This window comes from Sceloporus undulatus, chromosome 3, assembly GCF_019175285.1.
Source record: "Sceloporus undulatus isolate JIND9_A2432 ecotype Alabama chromosome 3, SceUnd_v1.1, whole genome shotgun sequence".
Taxonomy (NCBI): Eukaryota; Metazoa; Chordata; class Lepidosauria; order Squamata; family Phrynosomatidae; genus Sceloporus; species Sceloporus undulatus.
The window spans coordinates 206,257,978-206,285,565 of record NC_056524.1 but is presented as its reverse complement, the minus strand read 5'-3'; the positions used below and the strand labels follow the sequence as shown (position 1 = coordinate 206,285,565).

General features: G+C 40.8%; 1 protein-coding gene across 5 annotated transcripts in view; it reads right to left on the bottom strand.

The window, feature by feature from the left end:
• SORCS1 (sortilin related VPS10 domain containing receptor 1) overlaps positions 1 to 27,588 on the bottom strand; it is a 553,983-nt gene that overhangs the window by 102,211 nt on the left and 424,184 nt on the right. For all 5 annotated transcript variants that reach the window (XM_042460820.1, XM_042460822.1, XM_042460821.1 and 2 more), the window contains exons 9-12: positions 21,344 to 21,523; positions 5,721 to 5,867; positions 1,185 to 1,287; positions 657 to 733 (exon numbers count right to left, since the gene is read on the bottom strand). In XM_042460820.1, coding sequence (XP_042316754.1) covers positions 657 to 733; positions 1,185 to 1,287; positions 5,721 to 5,867; positions 21,344 to 21,523 — 507 coding nt within the window. The remainder of the gene's footprint in view (positions 1 to 656; positions 734 to 1,184; positions 1,288 to 5,720; positions 5,868 to 21,343; positions 21,524 to 27,588) is intronic.

Here is a 27,588-nt window from a genome sequence, read left to right as displayed (position 1 = left end):
TTGCCTTTGCCCCATTAGACTCCTGGACCTTGGTCTTGCTGTATTTATACCTGGCCTGTTTCCTGACTCACCATCTGCCTCTGGCCCATTAGACTCTCCATAGCTTGCCATCCATGGCCCTGGCCCTTGCAGCCTCCTTGGAATCCAGGCTGCCCACACCTTGGGCCCTGGCACAACTGCTTTGAAGGTGGGGTGTTTATATGATGCACACCTCCAAAGCAGGTAGAAAACAAAATGAAGCTATGCTCCAGGACTTAAAAAAAAATGTAAAAAGAAGCAGGGAGGTACTGGCTTAGTGTGGAGAATGTGCATCTTCATGGCTGCTTATAAATTCCCCAACGCAAGTACGGGATGCAGCAAAGCAAAAAAATGTGTGTGTGACAACCCCAATGGATTTAATTACAACATACACAAACCAGATGAGTGCATGGGGTGAAGGGGCATATATGGGGGGGTCTATTATTGTCACTCACACATCAATGATTCATTGTGTGAATCCTCAGAATAGGGCCAAAATGAGATTGTGGGCTAATGAACAACCCTATCCCACGCTGAAGTATCCCCTCTCTATCTGGAGTAATATAAATACTAATGGCATCAGGAAAAAAATACCAGTTCATATTATATTTCCCCCACTGTTTGCCTTTGGTACTTACTTGTCTCCAAGCGTTGCCAGCATCAGATGAAACAAACATGCTGATATCTTGTTCTGACAACTCTGTTCCAATATTCCCTGTAAGGAAAACACTGTTAGATGCAATGACACTAAAAAAAAAAAAAAAAAAAGGGGGGGGGACAGTGACTCAAAAGACAGGAGTGCTTTCTGCAATAATTTGGCTTTACATAATTTTTAATGTCTTATGGTTGGCTGCTTTAATCTTTTATATGAGTAATAATAATTATGTATACAGGAATTTCAAACATCAGACCTTCATATACACTTTAACTTGCAACAATGATGCTATGGAACATTAGTATTGTTGTCAGTGCCAACATGGAGATAAAGGGTGACAGAAGCTTGTCTCAAACCCTTTACTCTGAATATTTCAATCAGGAATGTCCTAGTTGGCAATTCAGTCTCCTGTCCACTGAAACACATCAGCTTGAGTTTTTATGGTCAGGTTTTTTTAAAGTGATGCATAATTATAAACATCTATATATAGAGAGAATTGAACATTTCTTACCAGAGGCCACAATGATGCCAGGGGCTGTATCCCGACTAGCAATGTTGCCTGAAGTGTATGGATTCTCTGAAACCTTCAGGTGGAGATGTAGGGAACAATATGGCTTGGAAACAAAAGGAAGAGACATTTTATACCTTCTTGAGTTAATGGGTCTATCATTCTCTAACAAATTAAATGGTTAAGGACAGAATTTCACAATTCAGAGGAAGTTGATTCAGATCCTATGGCAAGAAACAGGGAAGACTTTCACCTTCATGTATTGCTTTGTCATAAATCATGAAATCCAGTATTGAAAAAAGGTGAGGTATAAATGGAATAGCAGCAGTAGCAACAACAACATCCCTGGAGCTCCTGAAATGATGTGGCCCATCCTGGTAGTTCTTCCGGTCTTGACAATGGATTCAGTATATGGGGAACATCCCTCCTTTAGCCCAGCTGAAGTCAATGGAACTTAAGTCACCATTTTCTAATATACTATCATCTTAAGTACATGTAACATAGTATATGGTGGTATGGTGTGTAAAAAAAATGTTGTGCTCCATTTTTATCTTGTATAGTTTTAATTGATTTAAATATATTTTAAACTATTTTAACCATGTGCCTTTAAAGAGAATTATTATTTATTTTTACCTTTTGTATGAACAATTTAAGATAAACTTTTATCTTAAAATTTCATGAGCTGCTCTAGGCCCCATCCCAGGAGAAAGATGGGGTATAAATTGAATGAATGAATGAATGAATGAATGGCCTTAAGCTATCGTCTGTCAATGTACACTCATCCCTACACATTTGCTAGGTTAGGGGCACAGAAAAACTGCAAATAACTCAAGCACTATGCTTTTGCCTGAGAGAACACCACTCTAAAAATCTCTAGGTCTTCTAGTGCAGCTCTGTGGTCAACATCTGCCAGACATTGACCATAGAATTGTGCAGGAGGAGCCACAAATGCCTAGTGGAGTGTTCTCTCCAGGAATCTCTAGGTCCTTCACTGCGACTTTTAGTTAAAGTTGACCATAGAGTAGCACTGGAAGACCTAGATATTCCTAGAGAGAACATATTAATGAAATCCGTGAATAATCAAATCTGCAAAAGTCAAATCCACAAATGTGGAGGGATGAGTGTATATGTGCAGCAAGGTGGGTGGGGGGAGTATCAACTGTGTCATTTAGATGTTTCATAGAAAACAACAATATTTTGAAGTTGAAGGCTTTTTATTGTTTTTGCTTTTCATACAGGGAAAGTAATCCAAACTTTATACCTGTGGCATGTTTTAATCATCGGGAAATTGGTATAATTTGCCCTACTCTGCAATCTGTTGTAGTATCTCTCTCTTTCTTGTTTATATTTCTGCTCTGTGCCTTTAATACATTTAGACTGCTTGTATATGGTCTATTTTTTATTTTATATCTCCACCACTCAAGAAATCATTAAAATATGGAACAAATGTTAATGCAATTCTTCTATAATATTCTTATGCTATTACAGTGCAAACTAGTGAGCTTCTCTTGACATGTTTTACCCATCTTCCTTCACATTGAAGACTACAGGAATTAGCACCTTAACCTACACATATGATTTAAGATTCCCATAAGTTATGATAATTATATATATGTATGTACAAGCAAGGGGGAACAGAAACAGGAAGACAGGCAAATTTCTCTTTAGTTTCACTTATTCTTTCCCCCCTTGCTATGCAGAAAAGAGAGCACAGGAGAGCTGGGCAGTATAGACTATTCCAATATAGGTTTTAAATGAACTCCACACTCCAATATAGGTTTTAAATGGTGTGTGGTGAGCAAAAGGTGTGATGAGAAGAATTTCAACTATCCTTTCTTTCCTGAGTACCCTTGAAAACCACAAAACAGCTGATAAATCCTTATTGATACTATAGGGTAAAGAAAGATGTGTCTTGAAGTTTTGCAGACCAGCTAGACTGTAACATATAAGATCAGGAGAAACCTCAGTAGGAGAAAAGGTTTGCTAGGCAAAAATATCATAAATTCATCTTATTCATGGTGGAAAGGTGGTATGGTATTATTTCTGCTGCTGTCTACATTGATAATCAAGACCATTTCAAGCATTCTACTATTTATATCCTTCATTAAAAATCAGCCTACTGTACAAAAGCAATCTTAGGATGTTTGCTTTCATTACCAGTAGATGCAACCAGCCTGGACCAAAAGTGTTTGGTACACTTGGGGGGTGAAACAGACCACCGCAAAGGGCTGGCTTGAAGCCACCCCAGAGAAAGCTAGATTGGGGCTGTGGCAATTGTACACTGTATCCCCAATCCGCCTTTTTATCAGCCCAAAAAGAAGAGTCGCTCCTTTTTGTGCCAGCAAAAAGCCAGCTTTTCTACACTGCTGTGGTTTTATGGCACTCTGACTGCATGAGACATCTAAATGCCTTGCTGCCGGAATGCATAGAAGCTGGCCCACATGTGGGCAGTTCAGCGATATGAAACTGGCTTCTGGGTATCTTGAGGATGTGCGCTGTGCATATGCCATGTTACCAAGCTGGCTAGAAGCTGGCTTTTCACGCTGGTCTGTTCCAGATCTTGGAGAGCATTGTCTGAGTTTGCATCCACACTGTATAAATAATCCAGTTTGACATCACTTTATTTATTTGTATATTCTTATTAGAATTTTAAATGTGGAATATAGATATTACATACACAATTTGATAAAATACATAAATTAAAAATCAGTTTTAACATCCATTTCATCTCATTCATCTCTATTGTCCTCAAGATATACATTCCCTTAGGTTTTAGATGTTCAGACCTTCTATAATTTCTCATACAATGATTTTCTTTTCTCCAATTCATGGGTATAATTACATAATCATTTAACCGTTTGACATCACTTTAACTGTCCTGGCTCAGCTCTGGTGCCACAACAAACAACACTTCTCAGAATTCCATAGCATGGAGCCAGAGCAGTTGAAGTGGTGTCAAACCAGATTATTTCTGCAGTGCATATGTTAGAGAAAAAGATCTTTCGGATTGTTGATGTCTCGTTCTGCCGGTGGTTCTGAACTGGTACCAACTGGAACAGATGTAGTCTTCTCAGCTACTCAATATCAAAGTAACTTCCACACAGATTTTCACTCAAATGAGGGTTTATTGACTTTGTTGCTATTTACACTTTACAGCAGGCTACTATACATCTATACTCTTTCAGAGTCCATGCTAGAAGCTTGAATGTGACATCAGTCTTTGTTCTCTCAGAAGATCAACCTTCCCACCAAGTGAACACACCTCTTTCCCATGAAGTCACCATACTACACAAAAGCATAACAATAATACATTTGTTTATATTATGTCTCAGCACATGTCCTTGAAGACTTGTTCTTCCAGGCCTAGGCTTTCTGGCCTGCAACAGGAACCATTTTAAACCTTAGTTAACCATTGACACATCTGAACATTTTCAATACAATTTAGAAATATATTTTAACCATATGTAGCTTGAGACTGCCATCCTAAGAAAATTTTCTGTTAGCACCTGTTTTCAAATGAGTTTTTCAGGAGAAGAGACAGTAGTAAATGTTTGCTTGCATGCTTAGTCGTATTTATATTTTTGCCTTCTTCCTAGTATGAGATCCAAGGCAATTTATCACAAATTAAATGAAACTGGGTCTATAATCTAATTGATATAAATGTTAAAACGTTAAATAAAGAAATATTAAAAAAAGTTTAAAAATAAATTTAAACATAGTATAAAGGATACAAGTAGAACACACTGCATTAAAAAGACCTTCTGCCACAATAAATTAAAAGCCAAAGGTCTGCCTAAATTATTTATTTGTTTATTTATTTATTTATTTTGCCTTTTACTGGAAAGCAAGACAGGGGCTGACTAAGTGTCCTAGGGGAGAGAATTCCAGAACTTAGGAGCAGCCACCAAGAATGTCATCTTCTCTCTCCTTACCAGTGCACTTGTGATGGTGGGAGAAAGAAGAAAAAGCCTTCCCTTGTAGATCTTAAAAGTTAATGTGTGTGATAAAGGTTATGCATGCAGGAAGGTAGATTGATGTATTCACATGTTAGTTCATGCGTATGGAGAAAGAACATGGATATAAAGTTTTCAAATGATCTTTCAAAAATTTCCTGTTATTTATTTCCATTTTAAGCATAGGTCCTACAAATTCTCTCTGAGGAAATCTGGATTATGGGAATGGAAGAAACAAAGTATGGTATACAATTTTTCATAAATGTTGCATAGTTTGAACAATTCAGCCTAGTATTCTTTTTGTCCAATGGCAGTATAACCCTAAGATTATTGTACATCACATTAGGCCATTTGTCTTTCCTTTGCTTCCATAAATAGCTCACTATCCTCACCTAGTGTTTTGACTTATAATGGCACAGAGTCCAGTAAATGTTTCCAAAATATGGATGCATTAGGGGCAATTTCAAATGAAGTTCTGTACCATATGAACAATGCTCTATGAAGGATAGATTTATTTTCAATAGGGAAGTCATTGTCTCATTGGAAAAAGCACACACCTTCACTTGTTCCCACAAACACTACTTACCAGAAGGCAATGAACTGGGTTTCCTCTCAGATCTGTGTCAGGGGCCTGCAGCAAATGCCAGTCTCTCCCTTTATTGTAGGTGATGAAAGTTTTCACTTGGTTGTCAATCTTCTTGTTAGCCAAGAACATTCCCTTTATGCCTGCTACCTAGGAAAAATTGACATGACTGAAAAACAGATACATTTGACAGAGATTGTGTCTGCATTGCTATTTATCAAACTCAACTTCAGGACACAGTCTACAGTTTGCACATAGAGCAGATTCTATAGTGAAATATGGATTGAACTTTCTCATATTTTCCTTGGGCTGGTGAAGACCAATACAAAACACCATCATGGATTCAAAGTTCAGAGACTGTAGGAAAGGGCTTCAGCAGAGAAAGCAATGAGGAGAAAACTTCAATACAATAAAATTTCTAGGATATTACCTTTAAAGACTGGTCCTTACACATAAAAATAAAAGTTTTATTTATTTAGAATATTTTTGGATTACTCCTTTGCTCACAGAGAAATGGATTGTTTCAGGAAGTGTGGAAGTCAAAACAAAAACAATGCATTTATTGGAAAAACATGAAAACAAAAGGAAGGATTAATAACAATAAACTGAATCATTAAGTATTAAAACTTGTTTTCACTAGTCATCAGTAGAAGAACAAATAGGATGGTGCTTCCCCATGGAGAGTGTGCTACTAAACAAAAGGACCTGTTTCAACAACCAATCAACTTTATGACTTTAGGATGTGGATCAGGTAAAAGGTACTTAGATGAAGAACACAACGTCCAGGTAAGTTCTTACAGTTACAACTGGAGTACAAAGGAAAGCAAGTGAAGACATTCCTAGAATAGAAGGGCCATTTAGTCCAACACCCTGCCATGCAAGAATGCATCTAGCCTCTGTTTAGAAACCTCCAAGGAAGGAGACTCCACCACTCTCTGAGGGAGTGTGTTTCACTGTCGAACAACCATTGCAAACTGGAAGTTCTTCCTAATATTGAGGTAGAATCTCTTTTCCTGAAGCTTGAATGCATTACCCTGTGTCCTGATCTCTGGAGCAGTAGAAAACAAGCTTGCTCCATCCTCAATATGACATCCCTGCAAATATTTAAACATGGCTATCATGTAACCTCTTAACCTTCTCTTCTCCAGGCTAAGTATATCCAGCTTCCTAACCGTTCCTCATAGAACATGGTGCCCAAACCTTTCACCATTTTCACTGCCCTCCTCTGAACATGTTCCAGCTTATCAACATCCTTCTTGAATTGTGGTGTCCACTAGACATAATATTCCAGATGAAGTCTGATCAAAGCATAATAGAATGATGCTATTACTTTCCTAGATCTAGACACTATACTTCTATTGATACAGCCTGGAATAATATTGGCTAACTGCCACATCACATTGCTCACTCATGTGGTCCATAAAGATTCTTCCACATGTACTGCCATCAAGCCAGGTGTCACCCATCCTGTATCTGTGCATTGCATTTTTACAGCCGAAGTGTAGTATCATACACTTCTCCCTGTTTAAATTCATTTTGCTAGTTTTAGGCCATCTTTCTAATCTCTTAAGATCATTTTGAATTCTGATTCTGTGGGGTATTAGCTATTCATCCTAATTTAGTGTCATTTGCAAATCTGATAAGAATGGTCTCTATTCCATCATCCAAGTCATTGATAAAAATGTTGAACAGCACTGTGCCCAGGTTAGAACCCTGTGGCATTCTGCTAGCCACTTATCTCCAGGATGATGATGAGGAGGCATTGGTAAGTACATTGTTGAGTCATCAACCAAAACAATCTTTTGGGCAAAAATCTAAAGATTTTTAAGACAGATGAAATAGTGGTTTCATTTTTTGTAAAAGTCATACTTTTTCTTCCTCATGGATTTTGTATATCCCCAGCAGCACCATTGCTGGAAAAGCCCAAGGAATATGGAGTCCAACATATCATTTCACACAGTGGTTGACACACAAGCAGGGAAAAGAGGCAATACCCTCACACCCTGCATCTCTATCACCTTCCTTGAGAACGGGGGGGGGGGGGTATAATGCTTCTGAACAGAGGTTCCTTACAATTATTATACTTAGAAGCTACTGATAGGACTGTCCTCAAGGAACAAACTCCCTCGGAGTGTAATGGAGTCTCCTTCATAAGAGGTCTTTAAACAGAGGCTGGATGGCTATCTGCCGGGGATACTTTGATTTAGATTTCCTACATGGCAGGGGACTGGATGGCCCTTGCGGTCTCTTCCAACTCTATGATTCTATTATTCTACGTTATCCTTCTTTAAAGTCTTTTTTTAATCCATCCACTTGCCATAATCTCCTTTCAGCCTCTCACTGGTTTCTAGAAAAATAGCCATATCATTGTCAACTCTCCCATGCCTAACATCCAAATTAATGAAACAAAAGGAGAAACAAATTCAAGATCTTAAGAATACACACTATTATTTATGAGTAATAAAAAGGACAATTGTTTCAGTTTTACATACATAAAACTAAACATGATGCAAGAAGCAACATTAAAACATTATCCAGCTTTGCTTTGTCATACAAGCTTGGCTTTCTCCATCTGGTGACAATTAATAACACAGTATCTACCACAGCATGAGATGCACTCTGTCATTGTGCCAATTTCTGGTTAGTAGTGGGAGGAGGGACTTTTGTCTTTCAGAGGAGCGCTTCTGGTTCCTGCATCCTGGAACAGTTTTCTTGGCTGGGTCATACAAGAACTGCTACCTCTGATGCCTCTTTCTTCTCACCTGTTCTGATTTAATTGGCAGTATATTTGAAAAGTAGGGAAAGTTACTTGAGTTTTGAGCTTACATTGGTAACTATCAATTCAAGAAAGAACATGAACAAAAGCTAAAAAATGAGGACAATTCCTTTCTTAACACAGGCAGTATAGACACTGAACATTTACAATGTTTGCAAGGCTTTCTGCTTAATTGATATCTCTGGGATCCAAGAGTTCATATAATTTGTATATGAAGTACGTCCATGCAGTATGCTCCATTTTTGGTGCCTGGCCCTGGACAAAGGGAGAGATGGAAGTGAAGGCTGGTGGGACAGTAACAAGTTGATTTTATTGATTTGTCTGTCTCAAAGAAAAATACATATCTACGTATATAGATTTAATACCTATGACATTTTTCTGATGTTGGAGATGTTAGAAAGGGCAATTGTTTGTACATGTACACACACACACACAAAGAGAGAGAGAGAGAGAGCAGGCAGAAGACAAAGGATAATATACTCAGGAGCTTCCAGTTCAGGGGTGGGATTCATAGAAACTGCTAGCCACATGAAACTTATCCAGGTTGGATTAGTGGGTCTTGGGCTTCTCCAAACTACCCAATATCCTCAAATAATGTTTAGCTCAGCTGTCCCTGGAAACCTCCAGGAGAAGTTATTCTCTTTTAAAACTTGTTTTAGTGAAAAAATAAAAAACAACAAAATACCCCCGACATATTTGTTTTCAAACTTGAAAAATAACTGATCTTCCAGTTATTTCTGAGCCCATGTATAGGGACTGGTATAGCTCCTCAGGAACATGGGGATAGAAATATGGCCACTAGGCTTGAAGCTTCCCTGTTCCCACACAATGAGGCAAAAATCCTATTTGTCTTCTGATTTCCTGATGAAGAAACTAGGTATTTCAGAACTTATTAATTCCTTCCTGACAGCCTCAGCACCTCTACCTATAAAAGAATAAGATGAAAATATAGTAGGTACATGGAGTGTACAAATGCTCCATCTAATGCACCCTCCACCACACCCAGCTGCCTTAGACATCTTTATGTATTTAGCATGAAGATCATGAAAGACTTTTGTAAGCAGGTTCTGCAAGATACATTAACAGAGCTCTCAGAATCACAAAACACACTTAATTAAACCTTTTCCTGATTTTCACACTAAATGCACAGAACCTATGAAGCAGCTATGAGAAAAAGTGGAATGTATAAGCACACTCATATCCTTTCCCTAGTTTGCTCTCCTCCTTCCCCACTCCTTCCCAAAGCTTCCTGGAGAGCAGAAGTGCCAAAACCTGTGCAATTGGGTTTGGGCACTAACAGGAGCTCTAACCCTGATTAGGACCAAAGATGTGGGAGTTAAGAATGCCATCCCAAATTTTGAAGACCACAGATTTGCAGTGAGAGAGGGCCCTGTGCAATAAGTCCATTAGTGTTTCTATTATTTTGGCCATAATGCTGTACATTTTACTGTGTATTCTGTTGAAGCTGTGCTTTTCTGAGCATTTGGGAAAGTGGCTGTCACATTTGTGAGCATCAGGTTGTTGTTAAAGGCTCAATAATTATTCTTCTTTTCACAAATATGGCAAAGATTTCTGAAAGATCAATTGTACACAGCTTTATAGTATACAAGTTCACTTAGACCACACAGCACACAGTTGACAAAAAATCCTAATCATTTCCATTTCACAATGAGTGCTTAAAATGCAAAGGTGAAAGTAAATTAGCAATAGGTGACATGCTTTATGTATTTTATTTTTCCTGCAGGATATTAGATTTTTAAAAAAGAAAAGAAGGAATATTTTAATGGCACTAAACAGAGTTCCAACAATGTAAAGAGAGTTCAGCTCCATCAGACAAAGCTATTCGGTTTCATCAGACACTTTGCAAAGAATGTAAGATAGCTCCATATAAATTGTAAATCTGTAATTTGCACACATGAGATAGATTACAGGAAATGTCCTAATGGCTATCTAGCTACAAAATTCAGTGTTTCATAAGTGATATTTGCCATTAAGTGATTCGAAAACTACATTCCCCAAACATTCAGAATCAGCTACTGATGTTACTAGATATGACAACCAATGTTATGGATGAAAAATAATTTTATTGGACTTGTGACTCTGTTCGAAAATAGACATTTTGCACCTCAGAAACTCAGTGAGAAAAAATGCACCTCAAGTAATGAATTATATGAGGCCTACACATTATGTCAGCTACATGCAAAACTACAACCAGAATCCCATTAGTGAAATATTCTGTTGTAAGTCATTGGCAGTGGTATATATGTTTTGAAGCAGTTATTCTGTAGTTCTCCACACAAGAACATCACTCCAGTATGCAAGAACAGCTGGAGGGCTTAAAATGTTGTTTGATTCCCACAGTGAGTGCTTAGGTGCATCATTATGGCCTGGCACACTTTCTGGTTGTACTTGAGCTTCCTGTGAAGTATGGAACTGTCTTATAGTAGAGCGATGGTACATAAATTGCCCCATTCCTGTTCAGTGGCCAGAAAAAGGAGCCATGTCCAGAAGCTTCCTGGCTGCTCTTACATGCTGGGTAGGAAGTGCTAATAAGGAAGCTGCCTCTGTCCCCCTCCAACAACAGTATAAGTACATTGGTGGAATTCCATGTTCCACTAGAGTACTGGAGGGCTGAATATAGTGTATATTTTAAAATAGTTAAATATGTGCAACTGAAGAAATACATAGTTTGGTCAATGAGGGAAAATGTGAACATTAAAATGTGTACACATTTCAGTGAGGAAAGGAGGAAAACAACATCTTGCAACACGAAATATATAAAAAAAAGGCTTGGAAGAAAATTCAGGTAGGATTCAAAGAAACTGAACAAAATTGTGAGTCTGAGAACTTCTATAACTAGAATATATAGGGTAAGGTCCTGTTTAGAGAGGTGAACTTTTTTTGATTATGGCATTGCTTTCTAGATGTTCACAGACACTCTGTCTAATTATCTGCTCCAGAATTTTCCTGGTATTGATGTCAGACTAACTGGACAATAATTGTTGGGATCCTCTTTTTCCCCCTTTTGAAGATGGGGACAAAACGGTTGCGCCCCTCCTCCAGATCGCGGGGACTTCTCCTGTTCTCCAGGAGTTTTCAAAGATTATTGCCAATGGTTTCTGATATTACATTGGCCAGTTCTTAGTACCCTTGGATGTAGTTCATCGGGCCCTGGAGACTTAAATTACTTTAGATTAACAAGTATTCCTGTACTATCTCTTACTTAGTATGTACTGAGATTCCCCTGATCTGGCTCTGCTCCTATCCTCAGGTTGAGCACCCTTTTCTTCTTCTCAAAAAATAAAAAGAAATGCAGAACACAACAATCAGAGGATATGGCTAATGGTGGAAAACTTTACCACGGAAACTACAAGTGCAATTGCCCAGTAGATAAGGTAGCAGGAATTCCCTGTAATTATCCACTTTATTTACATTAATTTATTTGAGTAAGGTCAATTGAGAAAGTGAGACCCTGGGGCCACATGTGCCCCACTGGTGATTGTTTTGCAGTCTTTAACCGTCCCAGATGCCAACAACCTCCCCTGTCAGTCCAAAAAAATAAAATTCTCTGTCCTGAATTTATCCCGGATTGATAACTGGGGGAAAATGTCTTCAAATACAGAAATGGACTTAGAATCATAGAATCATAGAATCAGAGTTGGAAGAGACCACAGGGCCATCCAGTCCACCCCTGCATGCAGGAAATCCAAATCAAAGCATCCCTGACAGAGGCCCATCCGCTCTGTTTAAAGACCTCCAAGGAAGGAGACTCTATCACCTCCGAGGAGGTGCATTCCACTTTTGACAGCCCTCACTGTCAGGAAGTTCCCCAAGTTGAGGTGGAATCTCTTTCCTGTACTTGCTTGCATCCATTGTTCCGGGTCCTGTTCTCGGGAGCACAGTAAACAAGCTTGCTCCTCCTCAATATGACATCCTTCAAATATTTAACAGGGCTATCATATCACTCTTAACCTTCTTTTCTCCATGGCTAAACATCCCCGCCCCTAAGTCGTTCCTCATAGGGCATGGTCCAGACCCTCACCATTTTTGTCGCCCTCCTTTGGACACGCTCCAGTTTCTCAATGTCCTTTTCTGAATTGTGGTGCCCAGAACTGGACACAATATTCTGGGGGGGGCCTGACCAGAGCAGAAACAGTGGCACTATTACTTCTCTTGATCAGACACTAACTTCTATTGATGCAGCCTAAAATAGCATGGGCCTTTTTAGCTGCCGCATCACACTTGTCACCCATGTTCAACTTGTGGTCTACTGGACTCCTAGATCCTCACACGAGGTCATCAGCCAGGTGTCACCCATCCTATATCTGTGCATTTTATTTTTCCGCCTAAGTGCAATACCTACATTTCTCTGTGTTGAATTTCATTTTGTTAGCTTGGCCCAGCTTCTAGTCTATTCAGGTCATTTGAATCTTGATCCTGTCCTCTGGGTGTATAGCTATTCCCCCTAATTTGGTGTCATCTGCAAATTTGATAGTAGGCTCCCATTCTGTCTGTCATCCAGGTCATTGTTAAGATGGGAATAGCACTGGGCCCAGGACAGAGCCCTGGGGGACCCCACGGGTCACTTCTCTCCCAGGATGAAAAGGAGCCATTGTTGAGCACCTTGGGGTTCGGCCGGTCCAACCAATTACAGACCATGTAACAGTTCCTTTGTCGCCCCACATTTTACAGACTTGTTTGCAAGTATGTCATGGGAAACCTTGTCAAGGCCTTACTGAAATCAGATATACTAATCCACAGCATTTCCTCACTACCAGCTGGTAATTTTATCAAAGAAAGAGGATAGGTGTCTGGCATGACTTTGTTTCTCTGAAGAACCCTGGTGATTTGGGATATGGCATTGCCTTCTAGATGTTCACAGACTTCTGTTTAATGATCTGCCCAGAATCTTCCTGTATTGATGCAGACTAACTGGAGATAATTGTTGGGATCCTCTTTTTCCCCTTTTTGAAATGGGGACGTTGCCCCCGCCAGTCTGCTGGGATCTCTCCTGTTTTGCAAGTTTCAAAGAATGGCCAATGGCTCCGATATTACATTTGCCAGTTCTTTAACCCTGGATGGAGTTCATCTGGTCCCGGAGACTTAAATTCATTAGATTAAAAGTGTTCCCTACTACTCTTTACTATTCGTGCTGAAATTCCCCTATTCGGCCTCTGCTCCATATCCTCAGGTTGAGCACCCTTTTCTTTTCTGAGAAGACGAGGCAAAGAAGGTGTGAGTAATTCGGCCTTTTCTCTGTCTTCTGTTAGCATTTTGCCATCTTCTCCCGAAGTGGCCCACTGTTTCCTTCTTCTTCCTCTGCTGCGGACATAGCCAAAAAAGCCCTTTTTATGGTTCTAACCTCTCTAGGAAGCCTGAGTTCGTTCTGCGCTTTAGCTTTTCTGACTTACCCCTACACAGCCTGCTATTTCTTTGAATTCTTTTTTGTGATTTCCCCCTTTTTCCATTCTTATACAGGTTCCTTTAAACTTAGCTCGGTTGAAAGTTCCTAGTCATCCATCTGGTTCTTGAGACACCCCCCGTTTTTTCTTTCTCACTGGAACTGTTTGAAATTGTGCCTTCAGTATCTCTCTTTGGAGAAACTCCCATCCGTCCTGAACTCCTTTATTTTTAGTATTTCTGCGACCATGGAATCGCTCTCAATACTTCCTAAGTTACTGAAATCCGTCTCCCTAAAGTCTAGGATGCGTGTCGGACTGCCTGGCTTCCCTTTCCACTGTATAACAAACCAGGAGAACATGGTCACTACAACCTAATGATCCACCACTGCACCCATTAACCAATTCTCCTTGTTGTTAGGATCAGATCTAAAATAGCTGAGCCCCTTGTTGCCTCTCTTCCACCTTTGGACCATGAAATTGTCTTCCAGGCAAGTGAGGAATTTGCTAGGCCTTGAGGATTGCTGAGTTTGACTTCCAGCAAATATCAGGAAGTTGAAGCGCCCATCACTACTACATCTCGCTCTTTTCTGACTGTGTGGTATCTGTTCAGAAAGATTCATCCATTTTCCTCAGCTGACTTGGGGGTCTGTAGTAACCCCCACGTAACACCTTGTTGTTTCTCTCCCCTTTGATTCTTATCCAGATGCTCTCCCACCTGGCTTCCATGATTGATGTCCAGGATCTCTTCACTGGTGAAATATCTCTGACATATAGTGCTATTCCCCCCTCCTTTCTTATTTGGCCTATTTCTCTTAATAAGGTTATACCCCTCTATTTCCACATTCCAACAGGAGACTCATCCCACCAGGTTTCATGTGACCTATTATATCATTTTTGCTTTGTTGTACTAGAGTTCGAGTTCATCTTGCTTAGTTCCCATGCTCTGTGCATTAGGGTAGAGACATCGCAGACCAGGGTTCCCTTTTACTTGCTGCTGTGCAAGTTTTTTTGCTCCCACTGTTGGGTCCTGCACTGGTTTGCCTTCTCTCCTCATGTCAGTTTGACTATTGTCCGCCATCCCCTTGGCCTTCCTTAATATTGTCCCTTCCCCTCGGAACTCAGTTTAAACTCTCCTGATCAATGTTCTTGAGACTGTTGGCAAAAACATTTCTTCCAACTTGCGTGAGATACAACCCGTCGTTGCAAGAAGCCCTCCTCATGGAACCGCAGCCCATGATCGAGAATCCAAATCCTTCGCCGGCGGCACCATCTGCGAAGCCAGTTGTTCACATCTGCTATTTTCCTCTCCTCTCCTTCCTGGACCATGCCCTTCAACTGGCAGAAGAGACGAGATGACAACCTGTACACATTTCCTTTCAGCTTCCTACCAAGCGCCTCGTAATCCCTTTTGATGTTCTGAAGGCTTGTCTTGCAGTATCATTAGTTATCACGTGAGACAAAAGGAAGGGATATGGTCAGAAGGCTTTACCAGTCTTGTCGCCTCTCTGTCACATCACGGATCTTTGCACCTGGAAGACAACACACCTCTCGAGACACTGTCAGGCCTACAAACACTGCTTCTGTACCCCTCAGCAAGGAGTCCCCTACGACGACCACAGCCAACGCCCCCCGAGTTGGCAGCGACTGTTCCCTCGGGTGGGACTCTCAGCTCCCCTGCTTCGTCCCTGAGTCGGTCCATCGGCTCTTCTTCATCCCCTTGATAAGGGAAGAGCTCAATCGATTCTCTAGCTGCAAACTCCCCGAACAATTCCTTCTGTCTACCTCTTTGTGACATCCTCCAGCTTCGCTCTGCCTCCCCATCTCGTACTCATCCAGATGGTTAGTTCTATGTGTCCAGAAATCCTCTTGTTCCTAAATGCTGAAGTGTAGCTACTCTGGACTCCACGCTGCACTTTCCCTCCAAGGTGCTACCAACTTGCACTTGGTGCATGTGAAGTTCTCGACTTCTGTGGGCAAGAAGAGAAAATCCCACAAGAGTTGCAGTGACGCAGCAGATCCCTCGTTGTCCATACTGCAAAGTCTTTAGTAATGAAGTAACGGTCAATCACTGGGAATACTCCTTTAAAGGAATGACTGGCTGTTATGTTACACTTAAAGGGAAGGTTCGTGCAATATCTGATTCTAACCTAATGCCACTTGAGCAGAGATGGTTGAGTTAAAGAACTACTAAAATTCGTGCGCCGTTAGGCGCGTGGCTCTGGAAGTTGGTTATTAAAGCTAGTCTGCGACTGCCGCCCCCTGTGACTCACAGATGTGACTCACAGAAGCTCCTCCCCTTCAGCAATGAGCACGCGGTCTCAAGCACACGGTCTCAAAATGGCTGCCAAGCAGCTCCTCTCCTCTCCTCTCACTGGCCGACTGCTCTGGAAGGCCTGGAAGTTGGTATATAAGCTAGGCTGCAGCTCGGCCCCCTGTGACTCACAGATGTGACTCACAGAAGCTCCTCCCCTTCAGCATGAGCACACAGTCTCAAGCACAACGTCTCAAAATGGCTGCCAAGCAGCTCCTCTCCTTCTCCTCTCCTGGCCGGACTTGCGGCCACTTGGGTGTGGGGGCAAGTTCCAGTGAGAGAAATCATCCCACACACAGAGATACCGTAATTGGCCAACCCCTGTTCTAAACTTGTCCCATTTTAATTACATCACTTCCTCTGCAGTTATTAAAACAATATTAACAAAGGTCATAATTTGACTCTGGCCCAATAGTTGCTCACCTAAAAGACTGGGGATTGAGGGAATATATTCATCAAAATATGCTAGATTACAATGTCCCTCAATCCTAGCCAGCATAGTCAGTCCAAAAACATCTGGAGGGTGAAATATTATCTCATCATTGACTACAAAGCACAAATGTTCATTTAAAAAACCCTGTGTACATACCCACACCCTAACATATTATTACTAATAAAATTTCAATCATCCTGGTTCTTTTTTTCTCTCCTGCCCACCACCATTGCAACCATCTAATTTCTAGGTCAGCAGTTTCCCCTCCCTAGTTATCTGTTCCCTATTTTCATTTATTCCATAGCCTCTCATAATTCACAGCAATCCTACTGGGAGACTTGCACAGGGTGGCTTTCAGCTCACTCCTAGCTGGAACAATCAGACTGAAGGGAACGTTTTGTGCCAGCCTTGGTGTCAACCAATATTCTTTCTATCTAGGCAATCAGCAGATATGACATGACCAGTCTGATCACATCAATTTCAATCCAGAGTGTTATGAACTGTCAGCCTAATAACGCAAAAGCTTTTTCTTTGATTCCTCACTCTCTTGGGATGTAGGACACCTTTACATAATGCAATGAAACCACTCCTCAACCTGATGGTAATGTGAGGCATAAGCTTTTTCAACAATCTGTCGAAGTACTAGTGGGATTAATGTATTGCTTTAAAAGAAATCCCCCTCAGTTTGATCAGGACATGGCATGCCCACTCCCCCCACCATTTTGTGTGCTTCTAAACATGGACCATTCAGGCTTTCTGCATGTGCATAGTTGTGTCTTTGTGTTTGCCAGTTAAAGATGCTCAAAGTCAAGTGTCAATGTCAAAGTTAATTGGCCCAGTGTCATTCAAATTCAAGCTAGACAGCACAGGGAGACCTCTTTATGTAAAAATTCAGTGTCTCTGCAGCATTTTGCTACACAGCAGGAATGACCAAGTGCAGCCCATCAGGCTTTATCCCTCCGCTGAGACATTTTTATCTGGCTCCTGGTGGTCCTAATCCAAGTTTGGTCAAACGTTTGCCCATAACTTCAGTCTTCAGTAAAAGAAAAATGTGTTTTCCAGATGTAAGTAGGAATGCTTGAGGATAATATTTGTCCACATTGTTAAGTGAAATGACCTGATTTTCATTTTCTGGCTGAATACACAAATATAAACTCAGTACTTGTGACATCATTCTTGGCTCAAACAAACAACAACCAAAAAAAGAGTTCTTAAAATGTCTGCTTTGGGATAAGGCGCATAAAAATGCATACATGGGCCCAAAAATGTATTTCATACATTTTACATATACAAATATTTGTGTGTGTGGTTTTTACACACACACACACACACACACACACACACACACACACACACACTGATTCAGAAATGGGATAGAACAGATGTATGAATTAATGTAAGCAAAAATGGCATGTACTAAAAATAAACTGCTCTATTTGTTATTATTGTGTGTTTTCAAGTCATTTCCGAATCCTAAAGAGAAACTATCACAGTGTTTTCTAGGGCTGAGAGCATGTGACTTTTTCAGTATAGCTGTGTCTATTACCTACTTGTAAAAGAGAGACATAGGAATTTATCACATGGGGAAAATTGAGGGTTTAAAACAGCGAAAATCTCATGTTACTGAAATGGTGGCATCCCATGCTGGCCTCCAGCCATTTGATATCAAAATATAGCTGGATCATGGGGATATCAGGGCACTTACAGCTGTGGACAGTGGCCATTAAAGAGTGATTATCCTGGGAATAAGCAGGCAATAAACATGCAATAAACAGCAACAAATCATTCAAGGGATTTCCCTGTGAATGATTTTTTGCTGTTTATTGCCTATTTATTCCTGGGATAATGGCAATTTAATTGCAACATCATGTGAAAATGTTAATTGCGATTGCGTGATTTTCATGCAATTTTCACTGTTTAAGTTCCTGATTTTCCCCATGTGATAAAGTCCGCAGCTGTAAGTACCCTGATATCCCCATGTTCCATTTATATTTTGATATCAAATTGCTTGAGGCCAGCAAGGGATGCCACTATTTTGGAAACATGTGATTTTTGTAGACTTCAGAGGTAGTCCAACTTCTTTCTTGCATTTAGTCTCAAAGGTGCTACAAGACATCTTTACATACTATTCAGCTGACAAAGTGTGTAAAAGGCCATGCAGGTAAAATCCTGGGGAGTTGCTGCTACCCATAGTACAAATTACTGAGCATAATAGTTTAAATAATGTTGGGCAGGATGGCAGTGTCATATCTTCATAGTCATTCTAGATCAGGGTTGGAAAAAGTACAGTCTGTAAGCATCGCATGGATCTAAGTGCTGTTTTTGTGGCCTCAGAGCCAATTTTTTTTAATTCTGCCTCCAAATATCCCAAAATGCTCTCTGAGGGTGTGAGGACATTTTTGTCTGGGACAGTGTAGGCTCTGCGGAGGCCTTCTCTGACTCTTACAGGCCAAAAATGTCTCAGAGGCCACAAACATAGCATAATTGTCCTCAACACACCCTAGAGCAGTGATGGCAAACCCACTGCACGTGTTACTCCACCCACTTTGGGCCACTTTCTCGGGCACGGGGCGAGGGAGAAGGTGGAAGAAGCACGCGCGTGCCCGTTCCTCCCCCTCCCTGCCTTTTCCTGGCCTCCCTCTCTCTCTCGGAGACAGCTGGAAGCCAGAAAAGGGCACTCCGGAGAAGGAGCCAGAGGAGTGCGCCTCTGGCTCCTCCTTGAAGCCTTCTCCCAGCTCCCAGCTGCCTCTTCAAGAGAGCTAGAGGCCGGGAAAAGGGAGGGGAGAGGAGGAGCCACCGGCGCGCGCCAGTGCCGCCTCCCCAGGGAGCTTCGCCTGCCTAAAGCTGTCTGCAGAGACAGCTGGAAGCAGGAAAAGCTCCATGGGGAAGGAGGAAGGGGCCCTCCTCATCTCCCCACTTACCTTTCCCTGCCCTCCAAGTGCCCCAAATGGGGCTCCTAGAGGGCAGGGAAAGGTACATGGGGAGGGAGGCAGGGGCTCTGCCCAGCTCCCTCCTTCCCCACTTACCTTTCCCTGCCCTCCAAGTGCCCCAAACGGGGCTCCTAGAGGGCGGGGAAAGCTCCGTGGGGAGGGAGGAAGGGGCCCTCCCCATCTCCCCACTTACCTTTCCCTGCCTTCCAAGTGCCCCAAATGGGGCTCCTAGACGGCAGGGAAAGGTCCGTGGGGAGGGAGGAAGGGGCCCTGCCATTCCTCTTCTTCCCCTTTTGCCTTTCCTCGTCCCCAAAGGGCTTTAGAGACCCCTTTGGGGTGAAGAAAGGTCCGGGAAGAGAAAGACTGGGGCCCTGCCCATGGCTCCGCCCCCTCACGGGCCTTTGCTGACCCCCAGCTGTCTCTGAGAGACAGCTGGGGGCCGAAAAAAGGCAGGGGAGGAGCCCCGCCCAGAGGGTGGAAGCTCCACCCACAGAGGGTGGAAGCCACGCCCCCTGGGCCAGAAGCCCCGCCCCAGCATGCAGCCCCATCCCAGGGGGCACTGCCCTAGAGGGTGTTTAGGAGCACATGGGACAAAGAATTAATTGTTTTGTGGATGGTGCAGTGGAGGGGGGGATATGCTCCTGATGGTTGACCACCTCTGGACAACTGCCATCCTAGAAGCCATCAGTTTCTGTATCATTTCCATTGTGATTGAACTTTCAAGAACTGAAAGAGCTGCCTTTTATCTGAATATCAAAATCCTGTTAAAAATGTCTATCAGAATAGCCTAGCTACTCAAAGTGCACCTTTTAAAAAAGTGATTATAAAGTACTTTGAATGTTGCTCAGACTTGTGATTCTTTAACCCACACTTTTCATCCTTTTATGATGAGGAAAAAAAACTGTACAAGTGCTCAGAACCATTAAGCAATGGTGCCACAAGAAGGGTATGTCACTTGCCATAGAGACTTAGTGGGCCGTGCTCCAGGGTCTGAGGTTCCCTAACCATGATATAATGAATGAGTTCCAGGAATTGTAGAGGACATGCTGAGAACAAGTATTGATTTTCTAGGGCTGTCCTCTCATGGCACTTAGGTCATACAGGTGAAAACATTGTCTTGTTCAGTCTCTGGGTTAAATTAAGCATTATGTTAAATATGTAGCATGTAGTGAATCTTTTGTTTACTTTACTTTCAAGTCAGTGTGTGAAGACCTGATCTCGATTAGGTCCTCCATATACAAGTTCAGAATCCTTTAGTTTTCACTTTAAAATTCCCTTTCTTCCATGGTGGCTTTAAAAAGTGCTCAAAATGATTGCAGGCAATTTAGTGAAGAAACAGCTGGGGGAAGGATTCCTTTTCCTATGCAAGGATCAGGGTGTCTACAGCTTCTTTAATGCCCAATGAGCAGCACTGAAAATCTTAGAGATTTCAGCAGGGGATGGTTAAGCACACACAAAAATCCAAGATAGATTTGTTTTAGGGTTGCTGTAAGTCCAAAACAACTTGAAGGCATACGACAACAACAAGAACAACAACAAAATCAGCATCATTGAAGACAATGAACAGGCAGTCACTAGAGGTTGAATGCTGCTCTAGTATGGTGTGTCCATCTTCAGCACAAAAAGGACAAATTCTGGACTCACAAAATTAGCATCTAGGTTAATGGCATCCTAGCTTAAGCTGGTGACATTCACGTGTGTTTCAGAGAAAGTGGGTTTTAATTAAAATCAAATAAATAAATATGGGGTAAAAATGCACACTGTTGTCACATACCTCATAGAGGTCTATCATCACATTGCCCTCCAGATCTCGGCTGCTCTTGACATTTTCCAAAGCCAGGGTGAAGTAGACCCCTCGGGTATCAGAGATGTAAAGGTTGTATGTATCATTCTGGTTCCATTCCTGAACTGCAGCAAACACCTGGTTCTCATCCGTGCTGATAACGTGCATGTCCTGAGAGAGAAAGCACAAGGAACCATTACTGTCAGGAATCTCACTTGCCTCTGCTCCAAGGGCAAGGCAGGGTAATCCTCTTGGAGCAAGGCAGAGTGCCATTACAGAGTCTAATCAGAAAGCAAAGCCAATCTATTTTACGTGTGCACATGCATATTTTACACATTCTCTCTTCAGCAAATATATGCAGAGCAATAATGAATTGCGGACACATTAAGTGAACATTTACACTGGTGATAGTATTGTACAGTAGCAATAGAAGATGAGTGTGTTTGTTAAAGGGAATGTAGAACATAAATTCTTTTTTGTCCTTCAACAGTGTGAGAAAATTCTACAGTTAGGAACCACATTTATGCATGATAGAAATATGTGGGGGGAGGAAACCATCCAAGAACAAAGGCAACTGAATAAGTCAAGTATTTATCCATATAAACTTCACATTATAAAGTTTCAAATTGAAGCTTAGAAATATAGGGAAAGGCATCATGCATGTTGAGTGAAAATGGCAGGTAGCTATCTATATATTGTACTTTATTGAGATGGGTGTGAAATTTCCTTAATGTTTTGTGTTTTGAAGTTCTTTACTATGGAGATAAAATCACCAGTTTAAACAATCACACTGACATTTGAAACTACAGATACATATTGCTTATGATACTTCTACAGTGTTATTTCTAATCAATTGCAATACTTATAAAGATTCTAAAACTTTGTTAGGTTGCCCCTTAACTTTTTGGTTTCTTCTGGAACATAAACCTGCCATCGCTATTTCTAATTAACAGATATCTGCATTTCTATATAGGTGGCCTTAGCTCATTTTTTCTGGCAGATATGTAATTATGTTACTGGTAGTGCAATCTGCAGCTAAAGAATTAGAAATTAATCATTACTAGCAATACAGAATTCAAGTCTTTCCACAGAGCATTGCAAAAGAAAATGACATGTACTGAAGAGCAGAAATGAGGTTGTTGTTTTTTAAATCCACATTCACTAATATCCAAAGGCCCTGTCAGAAATGTTGTTTCATGCATTCATACAGTGTATGGGAGGAAGCAAGGATGGATATGTTAGCTTTTCTCAAATATTCTTATCTCATTCTCTAAAACCTTCACATATTAAGGCCAAGGTCAGAATTAGGGAGGATGCAACATTTTCAGGCCAGAGGCCACAGTTTCTAAGCAGCCTTTGGCCAAGGCATCTATGGTTACATTACATAATTTTTGCCCAGATTGATTTTTTTTAATTGACAGCTTTGAATCAGACTTGCACTTGCATTGAACTAAGATTCTGCTTCAGCTCTCGACTAGCCAGTCTGCTAGTTTCAAAACAGCTATCCATTTACACAAAGTTTCAAGGCCATGATGAAAAAGGGAGGAGGAGATGGCCTTACAGGTATGATGGTCCAGTCTACAGAAAATCAGTGTGTGTATGTGTGTGTGTGTGTGATTTTCACTTGGAGTCGGCTTCAGCAGTGAGGGGGAGGAATGTTTAGTTTCTGTTCTTGGACACTGTGTGTTGACATTGCTTTTCTGCTACCTTTTTCTATTCTTTATTCCTTCTATAGATTATGAAGCGGAGGAATTGTCAGCAAACCTGTCATGTGCAACAAATACCACTCAAATGTACTACATAATGCGGCCCTTATTCTTTCTGTCAGATTCAGTAATTTGCCTGTTATTTCTGTTGGGTAAATCATACCATGAAACAATCTTCCCACTGACACGGAGAAACTAAATACAGAGGGGTGGGGAGGGGAGCTCAATTTCTATCATTCTTTTTCTTCCAGAAGAAATAAACAAACCCCAATCTCTTGGAAGGAATGAAAATAAAATTCTCTTTCAATTAGCAAATACCCTTCTGACACTGGCCATGACACTTTGCCTATACACTTGCCTAAAAAAACGGCAACATTCAATAATTCCCCAGTCTTCAGCTATGCTGGACAGTCAGCATTAGCATGCCGTCCATCTATCTGGCCTTTATGCCTTTCCAGAGAGAGAGAGAGAGAGAGAATGAGAGAGCGAGAGCAAGCAATATGTTGGGCAGGAATGTGATTGGGTGACTTCAGAGGCTGAAGGGCATTGCTTTCTAACTCACCAACATGCAATGAATGCCCTTCTCTCTGCTGATCAGGGGAACTTGCCCTTTTGCCAAAGTTAATAGCAGAAATTCAATATCTGATTTTTGATCTTAGATGGATACTGTCTACTATTTTCAAGAGTCTATTTTTATTTTTATTTTGAACTCATAGGTTTTCCTTTACCCCAGTGATGGTAGGTTTTGTTACCCTAACAACTCACTGATGAAAAGTGATTATTTTTTCTTAATATAAGAATCCAGAAGAATCCAGAACCAGCTCTGTAGCTATAAGAATCAACTATATCAATGATCCTGGCAGGATAACAAGGATGAATCATAAGACACACAGGACAGGATAGAGGTTTGAAATGCAGTGATACCAAGAAGCTGTATGTGCATGAGTGGCAACAAAGGAAGAGAGGAGCTGGCATGAAATTGTGTATGCCAATGCTACATAGAGTTAATTATATCTTGTTTGGGGCTGGGAGATCCTGTAAACAATGCATAACTGGAGTTGTTTTAAAAACATGTACTGTAAATAAACAAAAAAACTCTTCTATTTCTCTCATGATTTGAATTTTTTAAATTTTGGATTTCAGTCTGTGATTTCAAGGATCCCAGGTGGAAAGGCTACTGCACTCATGTCTTATTTATGGGATTCTCATAGGCATCTGTTTGGCCACTGCTAGACTAGATATTCCTTTGGTCTGATTGTACTATACTTATAAAGGAGAAATAAGGTGATATTTATAGAGGTAGAGTCAAGATTTTTTTCTTCAGAGTGAAAGTAGAAAGCCAAGGCTTTAAAACTTTCCTCCTGTCCCTATGAACACTGCTTTTGTACCCATGCAGACAACAGGGTAGTTTCAAAAATATAGCAATAGCAGCCTCGTTTATATACTGCTTAATACTATACTAAGCAATCTCTAAATGGTTTACAAGTGTAAGCTCATTGCCCCAACAAACTTGGTGCTCATTTTTGCATCCTCAGAAGGATGCTAGGCTGAGTTATCCCTGAGCCCCTGGCTGGGATTGAACTCACAATTTTGTGGTTTCTGAGTGAGTTGTTGCAATACAGGCATTTGACCACTGCACCATCAAAGTTCCTGAGATAAATTATAAATAAAATTATCTGTAAATTAGAATGTTAAGGCTGAGGAATTTCAGGTTCTGTAGAAGAACATTCATAGGTCTAAATACTCTAAAGACACCCAATCCCATCTGATCTGGGAATATATCAGGATCAACCATGGTTAAAACCTGGATGGGAGACTGCCAAGGAATACCAGGCATCATAGGCTGTATTTCAGAGGAAGGAACTGGCAAACCTAACAATGAGTATTCTTTGCCTAAGAAAACCTTATGATGTTCATGGGGTCATTATAAGTTGGCAGGTGACTTGAATGCATATTTATGTGTATGTATATACATGCAAAAGAAAGCTCATATCTCAACACATAAATCAGAGCTTGGTAATGATGCTGATTTTCCATCTATGTCTTTCACCTGCCTACTTTGCATCTACATACCTACCTTTAAAGTTCAGTGCAAAATTGTGTGCTTCTCACATGGTGGTAACCCAAGCTTAATGATAAAAGCAGCAACTTTGGCAAATGCTGTAGGCATTTGGAGATTATCACACGGAGGAGGCAAGCATCCTTCTCCCATTGTTAAATTGTTTCATTCATGCAATCAGGGGAAAGATTATCACACCCAATGTACTTCTCCCATTCTTCTCCCATTGGTAAACAATAATGGACGTATCATTGGGTATTAACGGGAATTTCCATTAATACCCAATGATGCACCTATTACTGTTTACCAACGGGAGAAGAATAGGTAAAGCATACAGGGGTGTGATAATCTTTCTCCCAATTGTGCGAATGAGAAGATTTAAAGACTGGAGGAGAACACTTGCCTCCTGTGTGATAATCTCCATTGTCAATAACAATTAACCTTGGTGGCACAGTGGTTAAATGCTTGTACAGCACCCACTCACTCACAAACCACAAGGTTGTGAGTTTAGTACCAGCCACAGGCTCTGGGTCAACTCAGTCTGGCATTCTTCCATAGGTTGCTAAAATGAGTACCCAGCTTGTTGGGGGCAATTTGCTTACACATTGTAAACCGCTTAGGAAGTGCTTAAGTGCACTGATAAGCGGTATAGAAAGGTACTTGCTATAGATGAGTGCTATAATCTTGGAGCACTTATGTTGATTTACACAGTCACTGGATTTATCTTTTTGTTGTTGTTGATTTTTACAAAATACTAATTGACCTTAATTTGTACAGCTTACTTTATTTGTCATTATAGTAAGTCTTGATGGTAAATTAACTGATCATTTTTTCCTCATTTGCTGGCTTTCTCGAATGGTCCTTTGGGAAGTGATAGACATATATTCATGTGCCAATATACCAGACACCAAATAGGCCAGTAAATATGCTTACTGCTGTTAGTTCAAATGTACATTTACAAAATATAACACAAATTCATTATTTGAAAGTGCCTGAGGGATTCTGGAAGTTGTGGTCCAAAAAGTAGCTTTGCCAAATTCTGAACAAAATGAGTAACAATAATCCAAAATCATCTGTTGGTCCTCTGAACCTAAACTGTACCTTTATGATGTTTATGCTTCACTTCAGCATTTAAATTTGTTAATGCTGGAATCTCATGCCAGTAGTTACCTCTGTAACCACCTCAAAGGTGAAGAATCCAGTGATCAAGCTTCTTTGGGTACAAAAATTACACCCCTCAATTCCACAACTTGCTATGGTCTCTAAGAACTTTTTACACCATTGATTTTATTTGGGCAAAGTAATTGAGCTGAAAGAGATTAAAGACTCTCTAGTCATAAAGGACCTTGCTTGTTTCATTTCCTTTTGACTGTGCTGTGCTTTGTTCATTTTTAATAAAGGCAGCCACCTGCTTTGATAACAGCATCCTAAACATGCCTTTTTCACTGTAGCGCTGTGCATACAGATTTAGCTGCTCATCCTTTGAAGATGCTGTGAGATTGTAATGAAGCACCTTGTTGCCTTAAATATTACCCTGTAGGTGAATTCAACAACATCTGTTTCTTGTGCTGGGTGACAGAGAGGGACTCTTGGGGCTTGTTAAGGAAAGTGGCATGATACATCACAGGAAGCTGCTTGGGAAATATTTAATAAGAGTCCTTTCTACCAGGAATTAAGTCAGCTAATAAATGGCCTACCTAACAACTGGGAAGAAATCCTGAGGCCGTCAAGAGGCATCCTCAAGGAGATAAGGAAACCATGATAGCATGTTCTTATCATATGGGAAAGATACTTTCTACTGCTTCCTTCTCTTCTGCCTGGCCCTTGTATATTTTGCTGGCTTGTATTCCAAAATATAAGATACTATCAAAACAGTTTGAGTAAAGAGCCGGGACTGACACCTCTAAGCTCTTTTAACCCATCAATCCTGCATAATTGAGTCAAGCTTTATGATAGGGCTGTGAGACCTGAAGAGCCCAAGGTTATTCAGAATTACTTGTGACTGCATAGAAGAATATTCTGCCATTAGTATATTGTTTGAATATTAGACCGGAGAAGCCACTCTGAAATCTTGTGATAAAAGGAGGAATATAAGAATCTTTAACTGAATGAAAAAATGAATAAATAAATAAGATATGCTTGTCAATTGAGATAAGGTAGTCAGTACCTGGTGGTGGAGGAAAATCCAAAGAACCAGAAATGACTGCAGCCACTCCTGGATGTTTTCTTCACATCTACTGTGTGTCACAATGTAATCCTACCGTGATTTCAACTAAATGCTGATAATGCTCTCAAAGTGCTATTTCCTGCCTACATGCACAGTTTCATGTCAGCTTAGGACAATACAGGGAACAAGTCTCACTGAACCTGCCAAGCAACAGTGGTAGACAGAGGAATTTAGCACACAGCTAAAAAAAGCGACTTACCGCTTTCAAATTCAATTCTAATTTGGGAAGTATTCTGATATTATC